Source organism: Girardinichthys multiradiatus, chromosome 22 (genome assembly GCF_021462225.1).
Source record: "Girardinichthys multiradiatus isolate DD_20200921_A chromosome 22, DD_fGirMul_XY1, whole genome shotgun sequence".
In the NCBI taxonomy this organism is placed as follows: domain Eukaryota; kingdom Metazoa; phylum Chordata; class Actinopteri; order Cyprinodontiformes; family Goodeidae; genus Girardinichthys; species Girardinichthys multiradiatus.
The window spans coordinates 45,170,821-45,197,828 of record NC_061814.1 but is presented as its reverse complement, the minus strand read 5'-3'; the positions used below and the strand labels follow the sequence as shown (position 1 = coordinate 45,197,828).

Here is a 27,008-nt window from a genome sequence, read left to right as displayed (position 1 = left end):
CCGAGTAAAGGCTGTGAGGGTATCTTTGGATGAACCAAGGTTCTCAAAATTAATCCCTGTCCCAGGAAGTTCTACCTGCTGGTGATGCATGATGTTTCTGGATGCAGAACCATCTGTGGGATCAGAGATTACTGCTGCCCAACTAAGGCTGTGTCACAAAGTTCATTAGAAGAAAAACCATTAAAGGGTCCTTCTAGGGTTACCTGATATTCTGACCTGCAGGGGGAGGAATGTGTTTGTTTTTAATCAGCTCAAGGGTCTTCTCATCTGGAGATCCTCTGAACATCTCAGTGCCCCACAGATGTTGTTTGAGGATTCCTTGTTTGGAATAACAGCATCACTTATCCTCGTTTCCACCTAAATTTGTCCCACCTGTTTTTGCAATATGTGGCAGCCTAAGAGTCAGAAACGGATGGTCTCATCCTGTCAGTCAGTACTGTGGGAACATTTTCCGGTGGATCAACTGATTATTGGTTATCCATCAGAGAAATCCACTGCCACTGAGGTCATGTGACCTACCTCTTCTTTCCGTTCTCTGGTTCCTTCAACCTTGTTGCCGTGGTGACAGACCTCCGGATCACTGTGCCCACACAGTCGACTGTCAGGCAGGAAAACAAGGAGCAGATCAATTTTCCAGAAATTCCTATGAGGATCACGGCCTCTGCAGAGACAGGAAGCGACATGCCTGGGTTACTGATGTTCGTGTGGCTCACATACCGCAGCAAGCGCACACACACATTGACACACAAACACACACACATGCAGCTTTTATTTCAGTGTGTTTGCTCTGGGAAGAGAAGAATGAGGGGAGTGTGTGTTGGAGAGAAGGCAACAGGTGGTTGGTTGAACGGGAGAATGAGTGTGAGTCACAGCAAACATCCTCCATCACCTCACACAGCGAGCTGTTCTCTGCAGGAACTCACTCTTCCTCACACTGTATGACGCTGAGAAAGACTCTTTTGCAGGCTCCGTCAGCGCGGTCCAATCAGAGGGCAGAGAATCGGTAACATGACCAGGAATACAGCGCATTAATATGTTCAATCTGTGACCGCACACATTAAATCTGATCTAGAGTCTGAACAAGTTCACCCTTCAGCAGAACCGGTTCATTGTTCATGTGGAATAGTTCATGTTCAGAGTTTACCACTAAGAAAGCTCCAAAACTAGTTTATGATCATTAAACCAGTTTAATTTAGATAACCTGCCAGATGTTGGCAGATGACGTCATCTTTTAGGTATTAAATGATTGAAGTAAGTAAAATTTTATTTATATAGCACCTCTCAAGACACAGATCACAAAGTGCTTCACAACACTAATACAAAGTACAATTGGAATAATATATTTATAAATGTAAAATAGAAGATAAGATAAAATCAAAAATAAACGTGGTCACACAGAAGGTGAATCTGGACCAGAATCAGGTTTATTTGCCAAGTTGATGCCACAAACAAGGTTATTGGCTGTGGTTCCACTTTGCTCTCAGTGAGGACATTTTGTTTAGGAATCATAAAGGGAAATTACACTCATTTCATAAATACATTTAAATGCAGTGTTTTTACAAAACAGAAAGACATGGTTGATTGTGCAAAAATGCCTGATATGAATCTGGGAACTCTGACTGTTAGGTGTTATTTGCACCTGTAGGCATGCAGACATGCAGGGGTGGTTTTAAATCCTGACCAGTGTGGAGCTTTTATGTTCTCCTTGTGCATTCATGAGTTTTCACTGCTGTCCTCCTCACAGCAGGTTGGTTGTGGCAGTTCTTGGGTATCAGTTTGTAAAGGTTCTGTGTGTCTCTCCATTGGTTCTGGGTGATAGCACATGTCGAGAACGGACTAAATTCTCAATTAAGCTGTTTCAATTCAGACATTTTTGCTTCTTTCAAATATTTAAAAAGTCTGGAACCTGGGTTAAAAAGTATGGGCTGCTGTTTGCGACCCGTTCAGAACATGCTCTTTGGAACATTCAGCGCTCTTTCAATTACTTTTTTAAATCCTGATGTTAATCGAGAACATCCGCCACCGGCAGCTCCACCTTGATGGTCTGAAGACAACAATTGAGTTTAATTCTTCTGAAGTTCAAACACCCTGTCAGCTGCACCTCAAACAGCATGTATGCAGAACTGGGCCTGCACACAAAATCATTAAATATCTGGGCCTTCACCCAAACATTAACCCCCCACCCACATTCATTTCAGACAAGTCTGAAAAATAAACCAACTTTACAATGCTTTTATTGTGAAATCTCAGCTTCAGCTCATGGATCTTCAGTCTGAATGAAGTAAAAATGTCACTGAGTGTTCTCCTGAAGGTCACTTTTTTATCATCTGAGCTGGATAAGATGATTCCAGATGTCTGTCAGAATTCAGAAAATCACTTTAATCTGCAGAGCTGTCATGAGTCATCAAGGAGCTGCAGATGTTCTCACATGAACGAAACCTCTGAATAGTGGGTACGGTTGTGCCTGTTCTGAAACCTTTATTTTGAAGGGCTGCTGTTTGTGGAGGCTGAAGGCGACTGATCCCCACAGGGAGAGTTAGGAAGCAGGAGAACCAGACAGCAGGTCTGCAGCTTCTGAATCAGAAATAATCGATGAAGATCTGTCAGAGGATGTGCTGCTTTCAGCAGACGCCTGAGCAGAAAATATCACTGCAGAGCCTCTGTCTATGAAAAGCTGTTTTGGTCATTAATCACATGCTTTCCATTGTCACCTTGCATCTTCTAAATGCTGTTATTAAGCATCATTACATGTTTAACAAACAATGGCAGACGTAGGCGCCAACTGGTGTTCAAAGAGGATAATGCCACCAGGTGTTAGTTAAACTCCAGGGGTTTCATTTCTAAACATGGCGTACGCATAAAATGGGGCCTGAAACTGGTGTACGTCACTTTCTACGTAAAAGTTCTGATTTAAAAAAACAACCTGACGGGAGAATGTGCCGCCCCTCACGTGACCTCTGACCCATGCATTCACTCATTTAAAGACAGGGGAAACTGGTGGCGCAGATGGAGATGTGAGGGACTGCATCATGATTCCTGTCAGACATTCAGTTTCTCTCCATATCAAACTTTATTCATAGATCAATGACATCATAACCTTTCAGAACCACAGTGTTATTTATGGTGGCGCTGCCGAGCCAGAACTACTCTTCAGGACCTTTCACATAAAGGCCTATAAGCCAACTTCAACCTTAAATCAAAGTCCTCACAACATCTCATCAAAGTTTTCTCACCATCTCAGTCCTCTCCCTGATGATCTCCAGGGTGATGTGGACCACGGATCAACCCAGAAGGTGTGAGGCAGTAACACTGACTGCTGTAAACATCTCAGCACCTTGGAGACACTGGAGCGTAAAGCTGCATGATGGATGCATTGGAGCTGGCGGAAGACCTTGCAGATGGAGAATTAGGAGGGGTCACCAAGGTCGCCTGGTCCACGATGATGACTGGCTAATATGCTGATTTAGACTCATTAGAGCATTGCTCTTGGATCTATGTGCCGAACTGGGTCCAGTATTGGAGAGACCGACCCGCCGGAACCACATCATCTCTAAGCGCAGTAATACCTGCCGTCCTGGATGGCTTTGTTAATATGACCAGTCAGTTGGTTTCTCCACACTGTGGCTACCAGACATCAGATGTTCTCCACTGTCCACCTCACTCACCAACATCTCCATTTCTGCCTCTTCTCTCTGTGGTTGCCATTGGTAACCATGAACTGATATTGATCAGCTGGCTCATTTAAATACACGTTGACCTTCATGAGGTTCTTTGCATGGACTATCTATGGTTGAATGTGGCGTGTAGAAGCCAGAACATGAGGAGGAACCTTGTAGAGAACATTAAGGAGCAGCTGTGATTCATAAAGGAGAAACTGCTTGATGGTTGTGGAACTGTGGTTTTATAAGTCTGGGTTTTCTTTGGCGTACAACAGTTTTAGTATGGATCCCACAGAGTATTTGTTAAATGAGACCCCTGGTGTTTAAGGTCTGACTTAGCTGCTTGCTCATTGGATGAGAGCTGTTTAAAACTACTGGCTGCCAAAACCTGGGGGAGGAGTTAACAGCTGCTTATTGAACACCAGGTTGCGGCTGCCAAACGTCTGTTGGGTGTTTGTATTTTACATGTAGTGGTGCTAATAAACTCCAAAAGCCGCTTTGTAGTCTCAATGATTAGACACGGTATAGTCTCGATTTTGCAACACATCGGTGCAGAAGAGTCTTTTGTGCAGAAAGCATCTCTCAACATCTACCTGTAGCAGAAAAAAGTGTCTCTATTCACCAGGACCCAATCTATTCACCTGACCAGGGCTTCTACAGCTTCTCTGAGGTCGGCAGACAGGTTCTGCACCTCTGACTTCACCTATGAGAGGTTACGCTTTCCATGCCTTAAGCCTTGTGAGGGTCCACATTGCAGCAACTATTTAAGCCCTAAGAGTTTTAGAAGCAATTTCTGCCTGAAATTACATATGTGAAGTAAATCTAGTTCCACAGTAATAAGGTGTACATGCAAATTTTTGGTACCTGTGTACCAAAAATTTGCATGGTGGAAGTACTACTGCAATTGTTACTGTGTCTGATTTATTTGTGATTAAACAAGACAAAATCAAACACACCACCCACACCCGGCGGGTTCGTTGGGCTTAACAAGTTAACTCCTTTCAGTCAGAGCCACTTCGCTCCTCTGGATCTGCAGCAGACTCAACCTGAGAAGCTTCTTCAGGTGTATTTTACAGGTCAGAACCTGGTCCAGTCTCATCAGAATGCAGCTAGAAACCAAAACATTCAGCAGCTTTAGATCTGACATTATGTGAAGGTGGAAAAAAAACCCAGGCATGAATCACAGTCAGCATCACCGGAAAGGTGATACGGCATGGTTATATCCAGATCCTGAGGATGGATTTACTGCTGACACTTTTACAGGATGATGTCACACGCTTCACACTGAGCTCCTCCTGGTGAAATTTCAAGCTTCTCAAATGGGTTGGAGGTTAAATTATCTCACTATCCTGCAGAATTGGCTGAAAGCTCTGTAGAGGAAAATGGGTGTGAAGGAAAAACTGACCAATGAAACCAAGCAAAAACTGAATGAAAATGTTCTCCAGGAGGTGATGACTGAACCCACATCTTGCACCAGTCAGACTCCACAGCACAGATAAGAACTGAAACAGATCCTGAACAGAACCTGAAATACTTCCTCAGAATCATTAAACACCCCTGGATCTGAGGATGTTTTGGACAACTTGGAGTTTCTAGATGGAAACAGCCCATCAGTAATGTATATCACTTTAAAGCCTAATGATCCTCCTGAAATTAGCAGGTGCAGGGGTTCCGTTACAGTCTTGGTATAGTTACAAGTCAAAGAAAGTGGAAACACATCAAACCATCAGATGATGTCCAGGATGCAGCTGATCCTGATCTCAACAGGTGGCACCCTAAAGTTGAAACAGAGTTTCATTCAATTGTGTCATGATGCCCAAATCAAATTTTTAGAACATGAAAAAGATGACACACCAACGAGAATACTTGCCAGCAACATAGTACCCCCTGCTGGACTGGAGCTCCCATAAATGGTTTAATGAGTTTGTCAAACAAACCTGACCAGTCAGAGCACTTTGCTTTCCTCTCCAGCTGTTCTGGACTCCCGATCGCAGTGACATAATGATCAGTCAAACCTGATGAACTTCTGGACTTTTAGTTTAAAACCTGTTTACAAAGCTACACTTACTTCCATCAGCCAACCTGACTGAACTGAGTCATGACCTCAGGATTTAAAGATCACAACAAGATGCTAAGAGATAACTTGGAGACAAAATAGTTAATCAGGAGAAGGCTAGGAGGAAGTTAGAGATTCAAATGTTGGAACAAAATCTTTGTTTCCAAAATTAGCAAGAATGTAACATTTAAAGCGCCCTGTGGGTGCAGTACTCCAGAGTCTGAGATTTATTTGTGGTGAAATGTCCTAAAGCTTAAAACTTTCTGTAGTGATCAGATGAACACTCACAGCAGCAGCACAAACACAACTGAACCACCAGAACCTGAAAAAGAACATGTAGCAGAAGAACCTGAAGCAGAACCTGAAGAAAAGCAAACACTTCTTACCTTCAGCTAAAACTCTTCTTCCTTCTGCTGTGAATACCTCCTAAATTTGCAGCCGCCGGCCAGACTGTGTGCTCCTGATTTAATGCACACACACACTAACACCCACACTGAAACATGCTGCTCCTGCAGGTTTTCTCTGAGTGTGTGCCTTAATCTGAAGCTGCAGTGAACAACAAGCAGACAACGGTGCTCCACCCCCCAACCCCCAGTAAACACTCCCCCTCAGCTGGGTGCGACCCCCCCACACACACACTCACACATGTACGTTTACACACACTCAGAGGAAGTCTGTGCAGGGCTGGTCAGGCTCTCATTGTGTTTGGTGCTAAATCAGAAGATGTTCAGTTCACTCTCTGGAGAAATAAGGTGTTGATTGGACTCATAAACACTTTCTGTTGTCTTTTACACTTTCTGAGGTGAAAAGAGACGTGTTCTTCTGCCGTCCTACTCTGAAACCATCTTTCTGTGGTGAACGTTGTTCTCCTTGGTTACATCCTCAGGAGTCAAAAATCCAGAAGACATCCAAATAGTGTGAGGAACATCAGAGCAGATAGATGATGATCCAACTGATGGTGGTCCCAGAACTGAGCTCAGTCTGTTTGTTTCTGATTCAGATCTGAATGCAGACCAGAAGCTGCCTGACGTCCCAGCAGGCTCAGACTTGCCCCGGCTGGAACGAAGTTGTGCCTCTAAATGTTTTTCAAATGCTCAGAGACAATTAATCCTGACAGACGACCTGCTCCACAACAAGATCCCTGTAGCCTGATACGCCGCGAATCTAGACAGAGAGACTGTTCCCAGAAGTCTTTGGTTATGAGCAGAACGAAACCCCAACTATCCAAAGTATCATCAACATGTTCATGTATGATGATATTTGGAGGTATCCAAAAGGGCACCTCCAGGGCTGACCAAACACTTGATCATTTACTAGGGCTGACAGAATCCTCCTGACCACCAAATATCACACATACAACCTCTTATTGGGTACTGGAACACCTTACTGTACCTTAGTTTCCTCCCCAACTGTAAAACACCTTCGACAGGATCAACCTTCTTTCTAGTTAGTAGAAAATACTGAACAGTTGGAACCTCATTTGTACCATTTGTACTAACAATCTGTTGAAGTACTTCCACCAGTGTCAAGAGTGATATAACGTGGGGCAATGCGTGGTGTTGAGGTAATGCGTGTGCCCCATATGCGGAGGCTATGTGTGATCGACTCAGCTGTGGATGGATGGATGGATGGATGGATGGAGGGATGATGGATGGATGGATGGATGGATGGATGGGTGGGTGGATGGATGGATGGAGGGATGGATGGAGGGAGGGATGGATGGATGGATGGGTGGGTGGATGGATGGGCGGTCGGCTGGGGTGGGTGGAACGATGGATGATGGATGGATGGATGATGGATGAATAGATGGATGGATGGGTGGGTGGGTGCGTGGGTGGATGGATGGATGGATGGATGGGTGGGTGCGTGGGTGGGTGGCTGGATGAATGGGTGGATGAATGGGTGGGTGGATGGATGGATGGATGGATGGAGGGATGGATGGATGGATGGATGGAGGGATGGATGGAGGGATGGATGGATGGATGGGTGGGTGGGTAGAACGATGGATGATGGATGGATGGATGATGGATGGATAGATGGATGGATGGATGGATGGAGGGAGGGAGGGAGGGAGGGAGGGAGGGAGGGAGGGATGGATGGATGGGTGGGTGGATGGATGGGCGGGCGGCTGGGGTGGGTGGAACGATGGATGATGGATGGATGGATGATGGATGGATAGATGGATGGATGGGTGCGTGGGTGCGTGGATGGATGGGTGGGTGCGTGGGTGGGTGGGTGGATGGATGGATGGATGGATGGAGGGAGGGAGGGAGGGATGGAGGGATGGATGGATGGAGGGAGGGATGGAGGGATGGATGGATGGATGGAGGGATTGATGGATGGATGGATGGGTGGGTGGGTGGATGGATGGGCGGGCGGCTGGGGTGGGTGGAACGATGGATGATGGATGGATGGATGATGGATGGATAGATGGATGGATGGGTGCGTGGGTGCGTGGATGGATGGGTGGGTGCGTGGGTGGGTGGGTGGATGGATGGATGGATGGATGGAGGGAGGGAGGGATGGAGGGATGGATGGATGGAGGGAGGGATGGAGGGATGGATGGATGGAGGGAGGGATGGAGGGATGGATGGAGGGAGGGATGGATGGATGGATGGGTGGGTGGTAGGTTGGTGTTTGGGTGGATGGATGGATGGATGGATGGATGGAGGGATGGGTGGGTGCGTGGGTGGGTGGCTGGATGAACGGGTGGATGAATGGGTGGGTGGGTGCGTGGGTGGGTGGCTGGATGAATGGGTGGATGAATGGGTGGGTGGATGGATGGATGGATGGATGGATGGAGGGAGGGAGGGAGGGATGGATGGACGGGTGGTAGGTTGGTGTTTGGGTGGATGGATGGATGGATGGATGGATGGAGGGATGGATGGATGGAGGGAGGGAGGGATGGATGGATGGATGGGTGGGTGGTAGGTTGGTGTTTGGGTGGATGGATGGATGGATGGAGGGATGGATGGAGGGATGGATGGATGGAGGGATTGATGGATGGATGGATGGGTGGGTGGGTGGATGGATGGGCGGGCGGCTGGGGTGGGTGGAACGATGGATGATGGATGGATGGATGATGGATGGATAGATGGATGGATGGGTGCGTGGGTGCGTGGATGGATGGGTGGGTGCGTGGGTGGGTGGGTGGATGGATGGATGGATGGATGGAGGGAGGGAGGGATGGAGGGATGGATGGATGGAGGGAGGGATGGAGGGATGGATGGATGGAGGGAGGGATGGATGGAGGGAGGGATGGATGGATGGATGGGTGGGTGGTAGGTTGGTGTTTGGGTGGATGGATGGATGGATGGATGGATGGAGGGATGGGTGGGTACGTGGGTGGGTGGCTGGATGAACGGGTGGATGAATGGGTGGGTGGGTGCGTGGGTGGGTGGCTGGATGAATGGGTGGATGAATGGGTGGGTGGATGGATGGATGGATGGATGGATGGAGGGAGGGAGGGAGGGATGGATGGACGGGTGGTAGGTTGGTGTTTGGGTGGATGGATGGATGGATGGATGGATGGAGGGATGGATGGATGGATGGAGGGAGGGAGGGATGGATGGATGGATGGGTGGGTGGTAGGTTGGTGTTTGGGTGGATGGATGGATGGATGGATGGAGGGATGGATGGATGGATGGAGGGAGAGATGGATGGATGGATGGATGGGTGGGTGGGTGGGTGGATGGAGGGATGGATGGATGGAGGGATGGAGGGATGGATGGGTGGAGGGATGGATGGATGGAGGGAGGGATGGAGGGATGGATGGAGGGACGGATGGAGGGATGGGTGGGTGCGTGGGTGGGTGGCTGGATGAACGGGTGGATGAATGGGTGGGTGGGTGCGTGGGTGGGTGGCTGGATGAATGGGTGGATGAATGGGTGGGTGGATGGATGGATGGATGGATGGATGGAGGGAGGGAGGGAGGGATGGATGGACGGGTGGTAGGTTGGTGTTTGGGTGGATGGATGGATGGATGGATGGATGGAGGGATGGATGGATGGATGGAGGGAGGGAGGGATGGATGGATGGATGGGCGGGTGGTAGGTTGGTGTTTGGGTGGATGGATGGATGGAGGGATGGATGGATGGATGGAGGGAGGGATGGATGGATGGATGGATGGGTGGGTGGGTGGGTGGATGGAGGGATGGATGGATGGAGGGATGGATGGATGGATGGGTGGGTGGATGGATGGATGGGTGGGTGGATGGATGGATGGATGGATGTATGGATGGATGGATGGAGGGAGGAATGGATATATGGATGGGTGGTAGGTTGGTGTTTGGGTGGATGGATGGATGGATGGATGGATGGGCAGGTGGGTCGGGTGGATGGATGGATGGAAGGATGGGTGGATGAATGGGTGGGTGGATGGATGGATGGATGGATGGATGATGGATGGATAGATGGATGGATGGATGGGCGGGCGGCTGGGGTGGGTGGAATGATGGATGATGGATGGATGGATGATGGATGGATAGATGGATGGATGGGTGGGTGGGTGCGTGGGTGGATGGATGGATGGGTTGGTGCGTGGGTGGGTGGGTGGATGAATGGGTGGATGAATGGGTGGGGTAGATGGATGGATGGATGGATGGATGGAGGGAGGAATGGATGGATGGATGGGTGGTAGGTTGGTGTTTGGGTGGATGGATGGATGGATGGATGGATGGGTGGGTCGGGTGGATGGATGGGTGGTAGGTTGGTGTTTGGGTGGATGGATGGATGGATGGGCGGGTGGGTCGGGTGGATGGATGGATGGAAGGATGGACGGATGGGTGGATGAATGGGTGGGTGGATGGATGGATGGATGGATGGATGATGGATGGATGGATGAATGGGTGGATGGATGGATGGATGGATGATGGAGGGAGGGATGGATGGAGGGATGGGTGGTAGGTTGGTGTTTGGGTGGGTGGATGGATGGATGGATGGGTGGGGGGGTCGGGTGGATGGATAGATGGATGGATGGATGGATGGACGGATGGATGGTTGGACGAATGACGGATGGATGGATGGATGGATGGACAGACAGGATGATGGAAGGATGATGGATGGATGGATGGATGGATGAATGGTTGGGTGGATGAATGGGTGGGTGGATGGATGGATGGATGGATGGAGGGATGGATGGGTGGATGGGTGGAGGGAGGGATGGATGGATGGGTGGTAGGTTGGTGTTTGGGTGGATGGATGGATGGGTGGGTGGATGGAGGGATGGATGGATGGACGAATGATGGATGGATGGATGGATGGGTGGTAGGTTGGTGTTTGGGTGGATGGATGGATGGAGGGAGGGATGGATGGATGGATGAATGGGCGCGTGGGTCGGGTGGATGAATGGATGGATGGGTGGATGGATGGATGGTTGGACGAATGACGGATGGATGGATGGATGATGGACAGACAGGATGATGGAAGGATGATGGATGGATGGATTGAGGAATGGATGGACGGACGGGTGATGGACGGATGATGGATGGATGAATGGGTGGGTGGATGGACGGATGATGGATGGATGGATGAATGTATGGATGGATGGATGGATGATGGACAGACAGGATGATGGAAGGATGATGGATGGATGGATGGATTGAGGAATGGATGGATGGATGGATGGATTGAGGAATGGATGAATGGATGGATGGATGGATTGATGGATGAATGGGTGGGTGGATGGACGGATGATGAATGGATGGATGAATGGATGGATGGATGATGGACAGACAGGATGATGGATGGATGGATGGATGGATGGATGGATGGATGGATGAATGGATGGGTGGATGAATGGGTGGGTGGATGGATGATGGATGGATGGAGGGATGGGTGGTAGATTGTTGTTTGGGTGGATGGATGGATGGATGGATGGGCGGGTGGGTCGGGTGGATGGATGGGTGGTAGGTTGGTGTTTGAGTGGATGGATGGATGGAGGGAGGGAGGGATGGATGGGGTAGGTTGGTGTTTGGGTTGATGGATGGATGGATGGATGGATGGGCGGGTGGGTCGGGTGGATGGATGGATGGATGGATGGATGGATGGATGGACGGATGGGTGGATGAATGGGTGGGTGGATGGGTGGGTGGTAGGTTGGTGTTTGGGTGGATGGATGGGTGGTAGGTTGGTGTTTGGGTGGATGGATGGATGGATGGATGGATGGATGTGCGGGTGGGTCGGGTGGATGGATGGATGGATGGATGGATGGATGGACGGATGGGTGGATGAATGGGTGGGTGGATGGGTGGGTTGATGGATGGATGGATGGATGGATGGAGGGATGGATGGTAGGTTGGTGTTTGGGTGGATGGATGATGGATGGATGGGCGGGGGGGTCCGGTGGATGGATGGATGGATGAAAGGGTGGGTGGATGGATGATGGATGGATGGATGGATGGATGGACGGATGGATGGTTGGACGAATGACGGATGGATGGATGGATGGATGATGGACAGACAGGATGGTGGAAGGATGATGGATGGATGGACATATGAATGGATGGATGGATTGAGGAATGGATGGACAGACGGGTGATGGACGGATGATGGGTGGATGGATGGGTGGATGAATGGGTGGGTGGATGGATGGATGGAGTGAGGGATGGATGGATGGGTGGTAGGTTGGTGTTTGGATGGATGGATGGGTGGGCCGGGGGGTCGGGTGGATGAATGGATGGATGGATGGATGGATGAATGGGTGGGTGGATGGATGATGGATGGATGGATGATGGATGGATGGATGGATGGATGGTAGGTTGGTGTTTGGGTGGATGGATTGATGGATGGATGGGCGGGGGGGTCGGGTGGATGGATGGATGGATGAATGGGTGGGTGGATGGATGGATGGATGGATGAATGGGTGGGTGGATGGATGATGGATGGATGGATGATGGATGGATGGATGGATGGATGGTAGGTTGGTGTTTGGGTGGATGGATTGATGGATGGATGGGCGGGGGGGTCGGGTGGATGGATGGATGGATGAATGGGTGGGTGGATGGATGGATGGATGATGGATGGATGGATGAATGGGTGGGTGGATGGATGGATGATGGATGGATGAATGGATGGGTGGATGGATGGATGGAGTGAGGGATGGATGGATGGGTGGTAGGTTGGTGTTTGGATGGATGGATGGGTGGGCGGGGGGGTCGGGTGGATGAATGGATGGATGGATGAATGGGTTGATGGATGGATGATGGATGGATGGATGAATGGGTGGGTGGATGGATGGATGATGGATGGATGAATGGATGGATGATGGATGGACAGATGGATGGATGGATGGATGGATGAATGAGTGGGTGGATGGATGGATGGATGATGGATGGATGAATGGATGGATGATGGATGGACAGATGGATGAATGGATGGATGGATGGATGAATGAGTGGGTGGATGGATGGATGGATGAATGGATGGATGATGGATGGACAGATGGACAGCTTTATGTGTCTCCTTGCCCTGAATGCAGACGGTTGATGCATGGACTCCACCTGCCATGCCGTTGGGATTTACTTGTTACCTTTAAGGATTACACTGTATTATAATACACCACCGTCTGTCGCCATAGCAATTACATACCTGTCTCACATGGGTGATTTCAGAGCCAATCATAAGTCTGTCAGGTGATCGCTCCACCTAAGAGGTACCTGCAGGTTCCTTTCCTCAGCTCTGAGTCAGTCCTCTGGAGCTCAGCTGTAACTGGAGCTCTCTGTGATGCTCCTCAGGGTCTAAATGTGACCGCTGGTGGGTGCTGGGGGTGGCGGTGGGTGGATGTGGGTATTGTTGGGGGCGTTGAGGGCTGGATGAGGGTCTAACCTGCTGAATGAAATGTAGTAGGAGCAGCTGGGAGATTCCTCTGCGCTCTAAACTGAGAGCGTCTCAGACCACCTTGCTCACAATGCAGCACTGTTTATCCAGGCAGGAGAATGGGGTCGGCAGCCTTGACCCCTCCCTCATCACAGCAGCTGAGAACCCCCCCCCCCCCCCCCATCCCGTTCTACTGAGGCCCTGCCAAGTTTAAACTAGGGAATCTGGCCTCACATGTTTCCTCCAGTACTGCATTTGTCTTTTTATGTCCTTCTCTACTTCCTTGCTCTCTTGTTTCCTTGTCCCACACCTTATGTTCTGTTGGTGTGTCCTCTGTCTTTCCCCTGTTTCTTTTGTTTCGTCTTTTATGTAACCAGAATCATTTAGATCACCTGCTGAACACCTCTGTGTTTTTTATTTCATGCTGCAGAGTCAGAAAATGTTTCCAGGTGTTGATGGACCAAGTTCTGTCCCTTTTTTAGCTTAAAGGGACCAAGACAAAAGATTGGATTCAGGAAGTTTTCCTCAGACCGGATCTCATCTGTAAGATGAGCTGGTTTTAATTTCTTTAGGATGTCAAACTGAATATAAGGATGGGTTAAAGCAGGGTTGTTTTTTTTAAAGTGTGCTGTCTGGTAGAGTAGCTCAGAATTATGGTCTGAGTGCCAAGAATAAGCCCAACAGATTTACTTTCATAAGTGGGGCATTACGGCTAACGCTTTAAAGCGCCACTTGATATTTCTAAAAGAAACTTTATTACAAACTGCTTTGGGATCATTTCAATTGCAATGGACACAGAGACAGAAACAAAAACGTAAAAAAAGATGTCAAGAGATAGAGAGATGTGGAGGAAAAAGGTAAAAGAAAGAGAAGGAGAAATGAATGGAGGAGAGAAAGAAGGATGATGAGAATACAATACATCTACACCTACAGAAACATATACTGCATAACAACAGCAATGTTACCGTGCATGGTACTAATGATTGCAAGATGTATTTGCTGGTAACTGCAGCACAATATAGAACATCTGTGTATCTGTTAACACCTGAATCTAAACAGCTGTGGGAGTAAGTGTAAGAGCACTTGTTTATATCAGATTTCTCCATAAAAATATGCAATAGCGAGTGTGAGGAGCCACAGACCTGCCCCCCTGGACCAGAGAAAGACACAGAGGAGATCTGAGCCACAGACATCCAAAGGCCCCCCAGAGCATGGGAACCCCAGGAGGACTGCCGGCAGCCATCAACGCCGGAGTAGATCTAGCTATGGACCCAGAGACCTGAGACCCTGGGGCACATCATCCTCCAAGCAGAGGCCCGACAGTGTCAGGGGCCCAGGACCCGGCAAGAAGCCACTGAGAGTGAGCCGGCACTCACCAAAGCACCCAGCCTTGGACACTGAGAACAACCAATACACCAGTGGAGTAGAGTAGAGACAAGACACTAGCCACTGGCAGGGAGTGTGGCAGGGAGGAAACAGGCCCCACATTTGATGGGGGGCCTAAGCTGATCCAGGAGGGGGAGCAGCCCAAGACCCAACCTGACACAAAAACAGGCACACAAACAGGCACACATAGTAACAATCACACATTGCCACCCTCATCGCTACTCATAAAAACACTAACACCCACACACCCAATGTAAGGACACACAACAATGGATGTCGTACCTGCATTCACACTCACCAAACACACTCTACACTCCTAGGTCCAGGTACTGATACCCCAGAGGGGCAACTAGTCCCTGGACCCAGCCCAGACTAGTGCCGGCACCGCCCAAACCTGAATGATCCTGGCCCAGCCCTGCTCCAAACCCAGCCCCCAAGGACCCCCGCTCCAAACCCAGCCCCCAACGACCCCCAACCCATGCGGAGAGAGGGCCACGAACAAAAGAAGGGTCTACCTGGTCCAAACGACCCCGCCAACCAGAGCAGTCCCAGGACGAATCAGTCCCAGCCACCCAATGAATTCCAATCTCAACCCCATGAGCCCCACACCCCCCATGAACATGAATTCCCCCACAGGGGCACTCCCAACCAGGACGCAGATATTGAACACATGCCCCCGAACCCAAACGCCATGAATCCTCTCCCCACAGGGGCACACCCCCACATGTGAGCTCCACCACTGAAAAGTAGCACAAGCTCAACACAGGGCCTTGCTCGAAGGAACCCCCACCGCAGGCAATCAGGGCCGGTGGCCCCCAACATGCCCCTGCACCCAAACAAACACACCACATCACCGTAACTGCAACGACAGCCCAATGAGAAACACCAACCAGTTTATCTCGACCGCCATCAATCAGCTGATCCAAATGCCGGTGATCACACATTTAAAAAGGGCACACAACCCTCAACTTGCACGCTGCAACCCCTTCACGCCACCATTCCAGCCCGTCGCCCCGATACACCCCCCCACTCAGACACAGAAGGCATGTTTGTTTTTGATGCCTTCAATTCAATTCAATTCAATTTTATTTTTATAGCGCCAATTCACAACACATGTCGTCTCAAGGTTCTTCACAAAGTCAGGTTCATACATTCCAATTAATCCTAATCATTGAACAGTTCAGTCAGATTCAGTTATTTATTCAAATAGGATAAAAAGTTTTTCTATCTAAGGAAACCCAGCAGATTGCATCCAGTCAGTGACTTGCAGCATTCACTCCTCCTGGATGAGCATGTAGAGACAGTGGACAGTCACTGGTGTTGACTTTGCAGCAATCCCTCATACTGAGCATGCATGTAGCGACAGTGGAGAGGAAAAACTCCCTTTTAACAGGAAGAAACCTCCAGCAGAACCAGAACCAGGCTCAGTGTGAGCGGCCATCTGCCACGACCGACTGGAGGTTTGAGAGAACAGAGCAGAGACACAAAGAGAACAAAGAAGCACTGATCCAGGAGTACTTTCTATGGGAAGGAAAAGTAAATGTTAATGAATGTAGCTCCTTTAGTCGTTTCATCTAGAAAGAAAGAACAGATCAACTCTGATCCAGTTTTCAAGGTTAGAGTCTGAAAGAGGGCACATAGAGTTAGTTACAGTAGAAGCTCAGTCAGTAGCCATGTCTAGGAGAGAGAAAGGGTTAAACACTGAAAGACAGGGCCATGTGGATCATCTGTAGAAGGTGAGCATTAAGTTGTTGCCAGCAGAAGCTTGGACGATGCCCCTCTCCAGAAAGGTGTCACAGGTAGACACAGAGCCAGGCCAGGTGTAGCTTCTAGGAAGAGAAAAGAGAGAACAAGGTTAAAAGCTGAAATAACAGCAAATAATGTAAAATTGGAGAGTAGTGTGAGAATATAGCGAAGAGGGTGAAAGTGATCATTATGTCCTCCAGCAGCCTAAGCCTATAGCAGCATAACTACAGAGATAGCTCAGGATAACCAAGCCACTCTAACTATAAGCTTTATCAAAAAGGAAAGTTTTAAGCCTAGCCTTAAAAGTAGACAGGGTGTCTGCCTCACGGACTAAAACTGGGAGCTGGTTCCACAGGAGAGGAGCCTGATAACTAAAGGATCTGCCTCCCATTCTACTTGTAGAGACTCTAGGAACCACCAGTAAACCTGCAGTCTGAGAACGAAAACTTCACCTATGGTCTAGGTTGAGTTAGGACTTGGGCTTATGCTTTGCTTGGTTTGCCAACAGGAGTTCTGCAGTAGGCGTTCTGGTCCACCAACACCACATCTATCCTCCTCCTGAAATGGTCCAGAGAGGCACCAACAGCTGCAGGAATCAAACCACTAAATGATCTCCATTACTTCCATAGTTGTCATATGACAGGCCAGGGGGGTGGGGGTCTGCATTGTTTTTAGGCAGCTGGACATTGTCTTCATCTTTCTGTCCAGCAGGGACATGATAATCTGTCTAGCAGCTGCTATGTGTGCGCGTCATGTGATCTGATGGCGTTCGTGTTGTTTTTCTACAGATCATCTGCTCACACCAGCTGACGGTTTCATGATGGATGTCCTTATTTATGGTTCAGAAAAACAGAAATAAACCTCCAAACAACAGCACCAGTTAAACCAGTACAAGTAAAGATGAGAGGCATATTGACCCGTCCAGAACACAAACAACCTCTTTATTTTATTTAGAGGATGTCTCTGCTCTTTATGGAAATTTTTGTCCTCTCTTTTAAACTGAGGATAATTTAAATGCAAACCAGCCTGTTCTCCAGTTTGGTATGTTTGCTTTCACTCCATCACAGGAAGTGAGTATTTTCTGATAAACCCTGCTCAGACACGTTTGAGTCCTCAGAGAATCGTTTTGTCTTTGGAACAATGTGACGTCTTCTCTTGAAACACTTCAGAAGGGATGAAAGTTTAATGATCCTGCAGGAGAAAGTGGGACGCTGCAGCTCAGGCACAAAGAAGACGGGATGATGAAACCGCACATCAAGATGGAAATGCTACTCCCACATCAGATCTGCAGCAGGTTCTGAAACAGAGTCCCTCAGTTCTGTCTGCAGGTGCTTCATGTGTCCACAGACTGTGAACACCAAAACATTCAGAGTTGCAGTGAAGATGGGAACATTGACACAAACTGATCAGCATGGAGAAAAACACTGAAAAAAGATTCAAAAAGAAAATGAAGAACATGAAGTTTGAAAATTACCCATGATTCCTGTGTACTGTTTATTACCAGCAACACAGACAAAGGCAAGACTAAAGAGTTCTGAAGCAGCTTCTGACCCGAAACCAAACACATAGCCACAGTCCTTCAAGACAGCGAAAAACTCAGAACTTTCTTTATTATTCACATTTCCTGCTGGACCTGATGGGTCATGTAGGAAGCTAACGCTAAACTTGTTTTTATCCTTTGCTCCTCAGCCTGACATGGAGGAGCTCAGACATTATTAAACTTAAATGACATTTAAGACTTTTTATCAAAGAAGTTATAAACTGAAAACATGTCCAAACTTTCTGTGTTCAAACGATACAGGGACTGAATGAATGAATGAACCACACAACCTTTTGGTGGTAACATTAATACATTCCTAAGTGTCTGTAATGTCAAGGTAAACAGAAACTTCTGGTCCAGTTTTAACAGAACCATTCAGAGATGTGTGGACATGTCTCTCTGTGCACTCTGAGCTCTGATTGGTCAGAACATTTTAGGTCCTACAGTGGTTCTCCACTGACTGGAAGGAGACAGAAGCACCTATGATTGGATGGAGAACCTGGACATATGAAGATGAAAGGAGGTTAATCTAAAATGTTCTGAATATTTCGCCAGGTCAGAATCACACTATTTTGTGGGAAAATCAGAAAAAAATCCTCAAACCTAAAATTCGTTCGTTCGTTCGTCGTCTTCCGCTTATCCAGGACCGGGTCGCGGGGGCAGCAGACTCAGCAGAGACGCCCAGACGTCCCTCTCTCCAGACACCTCCTCCAGCTCCTCCAGGGGGAGCCCAAGGCGTTCCCAGGCCAGCCGAGAGACATAGTCCCTCCAGCGTGTCCTGGGCCTCCTCCCGGTGGGACGTGCCTGGAACACCTCCCGAGGAAGGCGTCCAGGAGGCATCCGGTATAGATGCCCGAGCCACCTCAACTGGCTCCTCTCGATGTGGAGGAGCAGCGGTTCTACTCCGAGCTCCTCACCCTATCTCTAAGGGAGTGCCCGGCCACCCTACGGAGGAAGCTCATGTCAGCCGCTTGTATCCGTGATCTCGTTCTTTCGGTCATGACCCAAAGTTCATGGCCATAGGTGAGGGTAGGAACGTAGACTGACCAGTAAATTGAGAGCTTTGCTTTTCGGCTCAGCTCTCTCTTCACCACAATGGACCGGCACAGCGCCCCCATTACTGTGGCAGCCGCACCGATCCGTCTGTCGATCTCCCGCTCCATTCTTCCCTCACTCGTGAACAAGACCCTGAGATACTTAAACTCCTCCACTTGAGGCAGAAACTCCCCTCCAACCTGAAGAGGACAAGCCACCCTTTTACGGTCGAGTACCATGGCCTCGGACTTGGAGGAGCTGATCCTCATCCCAGCCGCTTCACACTCGGCTGTGAACCGCCCCAGTGCATGCTGTAGGTCTTGGCTAGAGGGGGCCAGCAGGACCACGTCATCCGCAAAAAGAAGAGACGAAATCCACTGGTCCCCAAACCAGACCCCCTCCGGCCCTTGGCTGCGTCTAGAAATCCTGTCCATAAAAGTTATGAACAGGACCGGCGACAAAGGGCAGTCCTGCCGGAGTCCAACATGCACCGGGAACAGGTCCGACTTAGTGCCGCCAATGCGGACCAAACTCCTGCTCCGCTCGTACAGGGACCGGATGGCCCCTAATAAAGGGCCCCCGATTCCATACTCCTGGAGCACCCCCCACAGGGCATCACGAGGGACACAGTCGAATGCCTTCTCCAGGTCCACAAAACACATGTGAACCGGTTGGGCAAACTCCCATGAACCCTCGAGCACCCTGTAGAGGGTATAGAGCTGGTCCAGTGTTCCACGGCTGGGACGAAAACCACACTGTTCCTCCTGAAGCCGAGGTTCGACTATCGGTCGGACTCTCCTCTCCAATACCCTGGCGTAGGCCTTACCAGGGAGGCTGAGGAGTGTGATCCCCCTGTAGTTGGAACACACCCTCCGGTCCCCCTTCTTATAAAGGGGGACCACCACCCCAGTCTGCCAGTCCAGAGGCACTGTCCCCGACCGCCACACAATGTTGAAGAGGCGTGTCAACCATGACAGCCCTACAACATCCAGACATTTGAGGTACTCAGGGCGGATCTCATCCACCCCCGAAGCCTTGCCACCGCGGAGCTTTTTAACCACCTCGGTGACTTCAGCCTGGGTGATGAAAGAGTCCAACCCCGAGTCCCCAGCCTCTGTTTCCACCACGGAATGCGTGATGGCAGGATTGAGGAGATCCTCGAAGTACTCCTTCCACCGCCCAATAATGTCCCCAGTCGAGGTCGGCAGTCTCCTGCCCCCACTATAAACAGTGTTGGCAAAGCACTGCTTCCCCCTCCTGAGGCGCCGGACGGTTTGCCAGAATTGCTTCGAGGCCAACCGGTAGTCCTTCTCCATGGCCTCACCAAACTCTTCCCAGGCCCGTGTTTTTGCCTTTGCCACAGCCCGGGCCGCAACACGCTTGGCCTCACGGTACCCGTCAGCCGCCTCAGGAGTCCCACAAGCCAACCACAGCCGATAGGACTCCTTCTTCAGCTTAACAGCATCCCTTACTGCCGGTGTCCACCACCGGGTTCTGGGATTGCCGCCACGGCAGGCACCGCAGACCTTACGGCCGCAGCTATGAGCAGCAGCATCGACAATAGATGCAGAGAACATGGTCCACTCGGACTCTATGTCTCCAACATCCCCCGGGATCTGGTCGAAGGTCTCCCGGAGGTGGGAGTTGAATACATCCCTGGCCGAGGGCTCCGCCAGGCGTTCCCAGCAGACCCTCACTATGCGCTTGGGCCTGCCAAGTCAGTCCGGCTTTCTCCTCCTCCAGCGGATCCAACTCACCACCAGGTGATGATCAGTGGACAGCTCAGCCCCTCTCTTCACCCGAGTGTCCAAAACATGCGGCCGAAGGTCTGATGATACGACAACAAAGTCGATCATCAACCTCCTGCCTAGGGTGTCCTGGTGCCAAGTGCACTGATGGACACCCTTATGTTTAAACATGGTGTTCGTTATGGACAATCCGTGACTAGCACAGAAGTCCAATAACAAAACACCACTCGGATTCAGATCAGGGAGGCCATTCCTCCCGATCACGCCTCTCCAGGTGTCACTGTTGTTCCCCACGTGGGCGTTGAAGTCCCCCAGCAGAATAATGGAGTCCCCGGGAGGGGCACTATCCAGCACCCCCGACAGGGACGCCAAGAAGGCAGGGTACTCTGCACTACCACTCGGCCCGTAGGCTGAAATGATAGTCAGAGACCTCTCTCCAACCCGAAGGCGCAGGGATACAACCCTCTCATCCACTGGGGTAAACCCCAACACGAGACGGCTGAGCTGGGGGGCAACAAGCAAACCCACATCAGCCCGCCGCCTCTCCCCGTGGGCCACTCCAGAGTAGAAGAGAGTCCAACCCCTCTCAAGGAGATGGGTTCCAGAGCCCACGCTGTGCGTGGAGGCGAGCCCGACTATTTCTAGTCGATATCTCTCGACCTCCCGCACAAGCTCAGGCTCCTTCCCCCCCAGCGAGGTGACATTCCACGTCCCTAGAGCCAGCCTAAGCATCCGGGGATCGGGCCGCTGAGGTCTCCACCTTCGTCCGCCACCCAATCCTCTTTGCACCGGTCCCTCACGGTTCCCCCTGCAGGTGGTGGGCCCACTGGGGGATGGCCTCGCGTCTCTCGTTCGGGCTTGGCCCGGCCGGGTCCCACGAGGAGCAACCCGGCCACCAGGCGCTCTCCGACGAGTCCCGACCCCAGGCCTGGCTCCAGGGTGGGACCCCGGCTCCGCCGTACCGGGCGACGTCACGTGCCTCGATATTTTGTTCTTCATGAGGGGTTCTTGAACCATTCTTTGTCTGACCCATCACCTAGAACCTGTTTGCGATGGGAGACCCTACCAGGGGCATTTAGGCCCCAGACAACATAGCCTCTAGGATCATTTGAGCACTCAAACCCCTCCACCACGTTAAGGTGGCGGTTCAAGGAGGGGCAAACCTAAAATATGAAACCTAAAAGGGTTTTAAAATAATAACTGAGTTAGGTAATGTCCAACTTCTTGTGACCCGTTAAAATATTGAATTATGGTTCTGATGGAAAGGATGAAGCCAAAAAGGACTGGGTTTCCTTATTCATTTTTCAATTAAATCTCATTTTTGTCTGTGGGAAACCTTCATTTCTTTGAGAATTTAGTGTTTCGCTACCAGACGCACCAATGGATGGATGGAAAATTAGATAGATAGATAGATAGATGATGGATGGATGGATGGAAAATTAGATAGATAGATAGATAGATAGATGATGGATGGATGGAAAATTAGATAGATAGATAGATGATGGATGGATGGATGGATGGAAAATTAGATAGATGATGGATGGATGGATGGATGGAAAATTAGATAGATAGATGATGGATGGATGGATGGATGGAAAATTAGATAGATAGATAGATAGATGATGGATGGATGGATGGAAAATTAGATAGATAGATAGATGATGGATGGATGGATGGATGGAAAATTAGATAGATAGATAGATAGATAGATAGATGATGGATGGATGGATGGAAAATTAGATAGATAGATGATGGATGGATGGATGGATGGAAAATTAGATAGATAGATAGATAGATGATGGATGGATGGATGGAAAATTAGATAGATAGATAGATGATGGATGGATGGATGGATGGAAAATTAGATAGATAGATAGATAGATAGATAGATGATGGATGGATGGATGGAAAATTAGATAGATAGATAGATAGATGATGGATGGATGGAAAATTAGATAGATAGATAGATGATGGATGGATGGATGGAAAATTAGATAGATAGATAGATGATGGATGGATGGATGGAAAATTAGATAGATAGATAGATGATGGATGGATGGATGGAAAATTAGATAGATAGATAGATGATGGATGGATGGATGGAAAATTAGATAGATAGATAGATGATGGATGGATGGTTGGATGCTCAGTCTGTAAACAGTAGCAGATGGGAGAATGATGTTTGTTACTTTGTTGAGATAAAACTGTTATTGTTTCGGAACTTTTCTCCCGCCATATTTGTCCATTAATCACCAGAATAACCTAGGAACAAAGTGGATTATACGGACCGGAACGGAGGGATTTTTCACAATTAATATTTAAACAGAAGCTTCATAGAAATCTGTCTGATACAATCATTATTTAGATGTTTTAGAAAATGTAAAGCTCTTCTTTTCGTGTACGTCCGCTGTGACGTCAGGACGCGGTAGGTGGGGGTTGAACGCGAACCGGGATTCCTGAGGATTACCCATCATGCCCCGCGGGTAAAGATGGCAGCAGATCAACTTTTCCCGGAGCGGCTCTGAACAGATTTTATATCCAGGAACAGAGCTACTCCACGGGCCGCTGCTGTTCTCACTGACCGCTCTCTGCTGTCCGGCTGTCTTCCCCGCAGCGCCGGACTCCAGCGCTGCTTCCTGGAGTCGGATCGGTCCGCAGCCCTCCGTTCCTACTCTTCCAGCCGGAGGAAGAACCGCGAAGCTTGGGCTGAAGTTTGTTTGCCTCTTGGTGGAGCCGCCCCGCCCCGGGCCGCGCTCACCGCCTCTCAGGTAAGCCGTCAGCGGGCTGCGGGTGGTTCCGGGCGGCCGGTGTGGAGCTGGCGGCTCGGAGCGGTCGGTGTGCCTGGTTATATGTGGCAGGCGGGGAACTGGGCCACGGTCCGACCGGTGGTGGCACCGATCCGGTTGCTCTAGGTTTAACGGTATGTTGGAGGACGGTGTCAGGGTGGTAATCTGGAACGGTTCGAGCCGGGTTACTGCTTCTGTATTTGTCGTGTTTGTGCCCCCTGACTGCCTTACAGACAGAACTGAGGGCTGTACCGTGGTTGCGCCTGACAGACATCAGAATGGAAAAACACTCAGTGGTCACTGAGTCACACACACCTGCGCTCAGACAGCCAATCAGAGGGCCGGAGCCCACATCCCAGGAGAGGGTCCCTGGATGTCCTGGGATTTGATATTCCTGATGTTAAAGTGGGGAAAAGCAGCATGTTGTCAGACCTCCTGTAGATTAGAAACTGATCAGAACCTGCAGACCCGATGCTCCAATCTGAGACAAGGTCCGCAGTTTTTCACTCGGACCTGCACTCTGAGCCATCCAGCTGTAAATGTCAGCCACCCAGAACAAATATCCGTTTTCATCTCCCTGTGGGTCTGGACAGGAGGTGGGGATGCAGAGCAGCAGGTGGGTCCTGCACAACTCCAGGAGACCCACATGGAGTCAGGAAATTCTGTTTCTGTGAATCCTTCATAATTCAGAGTCAGGATCCATGTTTGTCCTGTTGGACTGATCCGGATCTGATCCGGATCTGATCAGTTGGATATGGATCATCGGGCAGCAGTTTAAGTAGGAGTGACCGCATGAGGAGTCCAGTCTGCTGCTGATCAGAGAGCAGACACACAGTGAGCCGATCCCTGATCCAGATCAGATCCCGGAGGAACAGAACGGAACCTTTTAGAACGTACAGATCTGTTGCTAGGAGACGGACATCAGTGTTCCAGATGGTAACAGGGAGTGAGATGGAACACTTTAATGATCCTGTTTCACCTGGACTGAGCTGGAGTCTGGTTCTGTTCTAAAGGAGGCTTCGGGCTCATAGCAGGTGGGTGGAGCCAGCAGCTGATGCCAAGTGGAGGGTTAATGAGGAGGAAGAGGAGTTCATGGGTCACTGAGAAGACATCTTTCATCATGAGGCACATACACAACCACAAACTCTGCTGCCTGTGTGTCTCACTGTGTTTACATGCTCAGGTGTGTGAGTCATATGAGCTGGCTGGCTGTATCGGTGGTTCTAGTGTCGGGTTCAGGTTGGTCACATGATCCGGTGGAGGTGGAACCCCACTCCCTGATCCCCCAAGAGTCCTGGGGCCCAAACAGTTTATCTCAGCCGGAAGAAAGGAGCTGTTGTTCTCGGAGATGTTCCTTCTGCTGCAGGAACTCCATGCTTAGAGCTGCTGCAGAACTGCCAGGATTATAAACCTTATTTTACTGGATCAACCTGCAGGAAGCTGTTGTCATTCCCCTCTTACTTACATCCTTTATTTGGAAGTGAAACAGTGACCCAAAGATCTGTTTGGAAAATCAAAAGCAAGGAAGTCATGATTGCAAATTTTTAAATCAAGCCAGAAAGTTTTAAATAAGTTCTTTGCTGAGAGTCTGTGTTGTTTTAGATTATCTGAGGAGTGAGCTTCGTGTACCCACAGGAGGAGGAGGACGACAACCCAAAACTGAGGATGAAGAGCATCAGGTGAGGATGAGTCTTGCAGTGTCCAGCTTCAGGGGCTTCAGGGGCTGACGGGTGCATTTGTAGGCTGATGACGTCAATTCAAAGGCTCCTTCAAATGCGTCCTTCTTTTCCCCAGATTTGAAGGACGGTCCGGTGTATCCTTCGTGGTCCACCCTATCCCATGATTCATTGCGGGTCGAAGTAGATTGTTCAACCGGAAGTAGCCATGGCAGGGGAGGGAGAAAAGCTGTGAATAAAGTTGATATGTTACGCTTTTAGTGAAACAAAACGAACTTTTTCAGTGTTTTTAGGCGAGGACGTAGTTGTTTAAACCTGAAATATCTGCTCGGGTTTCCAATATTTTACTTATTTGGAAAAGTGCTCGACGTGTTCGGAGATGTCCGGTCCCGCTGCTCTAACGGCTGTCAGCTGACCGGGTGGTCGACGTCGCTGTACCGGTGGAGGACGTCAGACTCCCGGCTCATCGTGTTCGTTCTCCCGCTGGTTTTCACCAGTGGGTGGAATATTAAAACTGAATATCCCTCAGTCAGATAATATTTAACGGTTAATTTTTGGTTTATTTATTTATTATTATTATACTCTACAAATAAACTGATTTAAACTTTGTTCAGAAAGTCAATATGTTTGTGTTTAAAAACTTTATCTATAAATTAAATGGTATTTGTCATCAATATACTTTACTTAGAGTTAAATTATTTTATCTATGAGCATAAAAATGATTTAAAACATTTTAAATGGCTGATTAATGAAGGAAACAAGTTTATAAGCCATCAGGAATATATAAAGGTGTAAATAAAATCCATGTTCAGTTATTTACGGTGGAGACAGCAGTTTAACCTCCGGACTCCATCTTGACGGCTTCACAGCTCTGAGCTTCACGCTATCACGGTTGCTAGGCGACAGAAGTTACGCTGAGGTAAGGGCGGGAACAGCCGGGCTTCGCGGCCATCCAAGGACCCGCCCTGCGCTGACGGAGAATGCAGCACCAGGATTTGGACAACTTGGCTTGGCTTTTCTTCTCCTGTCATTGTGTTCCCTGCTCATCAGAACCAGCCTGTCTACTGATCTGTGTTCTTCCAGGATTAATGTGGAAGTTCAAAGCAGTTCTATCTCTGCCAGCTTCCCGTCTAACAGATGCATGATTTGGGAAGAAAGTCAGCAGGTTAGAAAGATGAAGTTTTAAAGTGAAACTCTGCTTGTTATGTGTTTCAGGTGTGATCATTTCTATGAATGAAGGCTGTTCTGGAAACCATCGCAGCTCAGGTATGAACCTTGAAACACACCTGTGACCTCATGGTAACGTGGCGTACAACGCACACCTGGAGAAATGCTCAGACACCCGAGAACACTCAGATTACAAACACCTGTACCTCATGACAGAGATGGCAACTTGACCTTGAGACTCCAATCCGAGTCACTCTTCATTCGCAAAAATAAAAGCCTTCAGACTCAACAGACTTGAGACTTGACTTGGACTCGTCTGAGACTCGAGTCTTAGTTCCAGTTTTTTTTTCCTGTAATGAAGAGTGAAATGAAAGGTGGTCTGTGAGCTCCAGGC

The 27,008-nt window shown here is 49.2% G+C and overlaps 2 protein-coding genes across 13 annotated transcripts in view; one reads left to right on the top strand and one right to left on the bottom strand.

Moving 5' to 3' along the window:
• Positions 1–26,328, bottom strand: part of dlk2 (delta-like 2 homolog (Drosophila)) — a 39,031-nt gene extending 12,703 nt beyond the window's left edge. For 2 of the 10 annotated variants that reach the window (XM_047351506.1, XM_047351511.1), the window contains exons 1-2: positions 6,102–6,237; positions 520–661 (exon numbers count right to left, since the gene is read on the bottom strand). The gene's annotated coding sequence lies outside the window, so the exon portion shown is untranslated. Of the gene's footprint in view, positions 1–519; positions 662–923; positions 992–6,101; positions 6,238–23,567; positions 23,695–26,267 lie in introns of those variants that run through there. The other 8 variants (XM_047351510.1, XM_047351512.1, XM_047351508.1 and 5 more) reach the window with 7 other exon arrangements.
• tjap1 (tight junction associated protein 1 (peripheral)) overlaps positions 23,621–27,008 on the top strand; it is a 35,776-nt gene continuing 32,388 nt past the window's right edge. The window contains exons 1-3 of one of the 3 annotated variants that reach the window (XM_047351502.1): positions 23,621–23,753; positions 25,374–25,450; positions 26,663–26,713. In XM_047351502.1, the coding sequence (XP_047207458.1) occupies positions 26,677–26,713 (37 nt within the window). In that variant the 5' untranslated portion in view covers positions 23,621–23,753; positions 25,374–25,450; positions 26,663–26,676. Of the gene's footprint in view, positions 23,754–25,373; positions 25,451–26,365; positions 26,538–26,662; positions 26,714–27,008 lie in introns of those variants that run through there. The other 2 variants (XM_047351503.1, XM_047351504.1) reach the window with 2 other exon arrangements.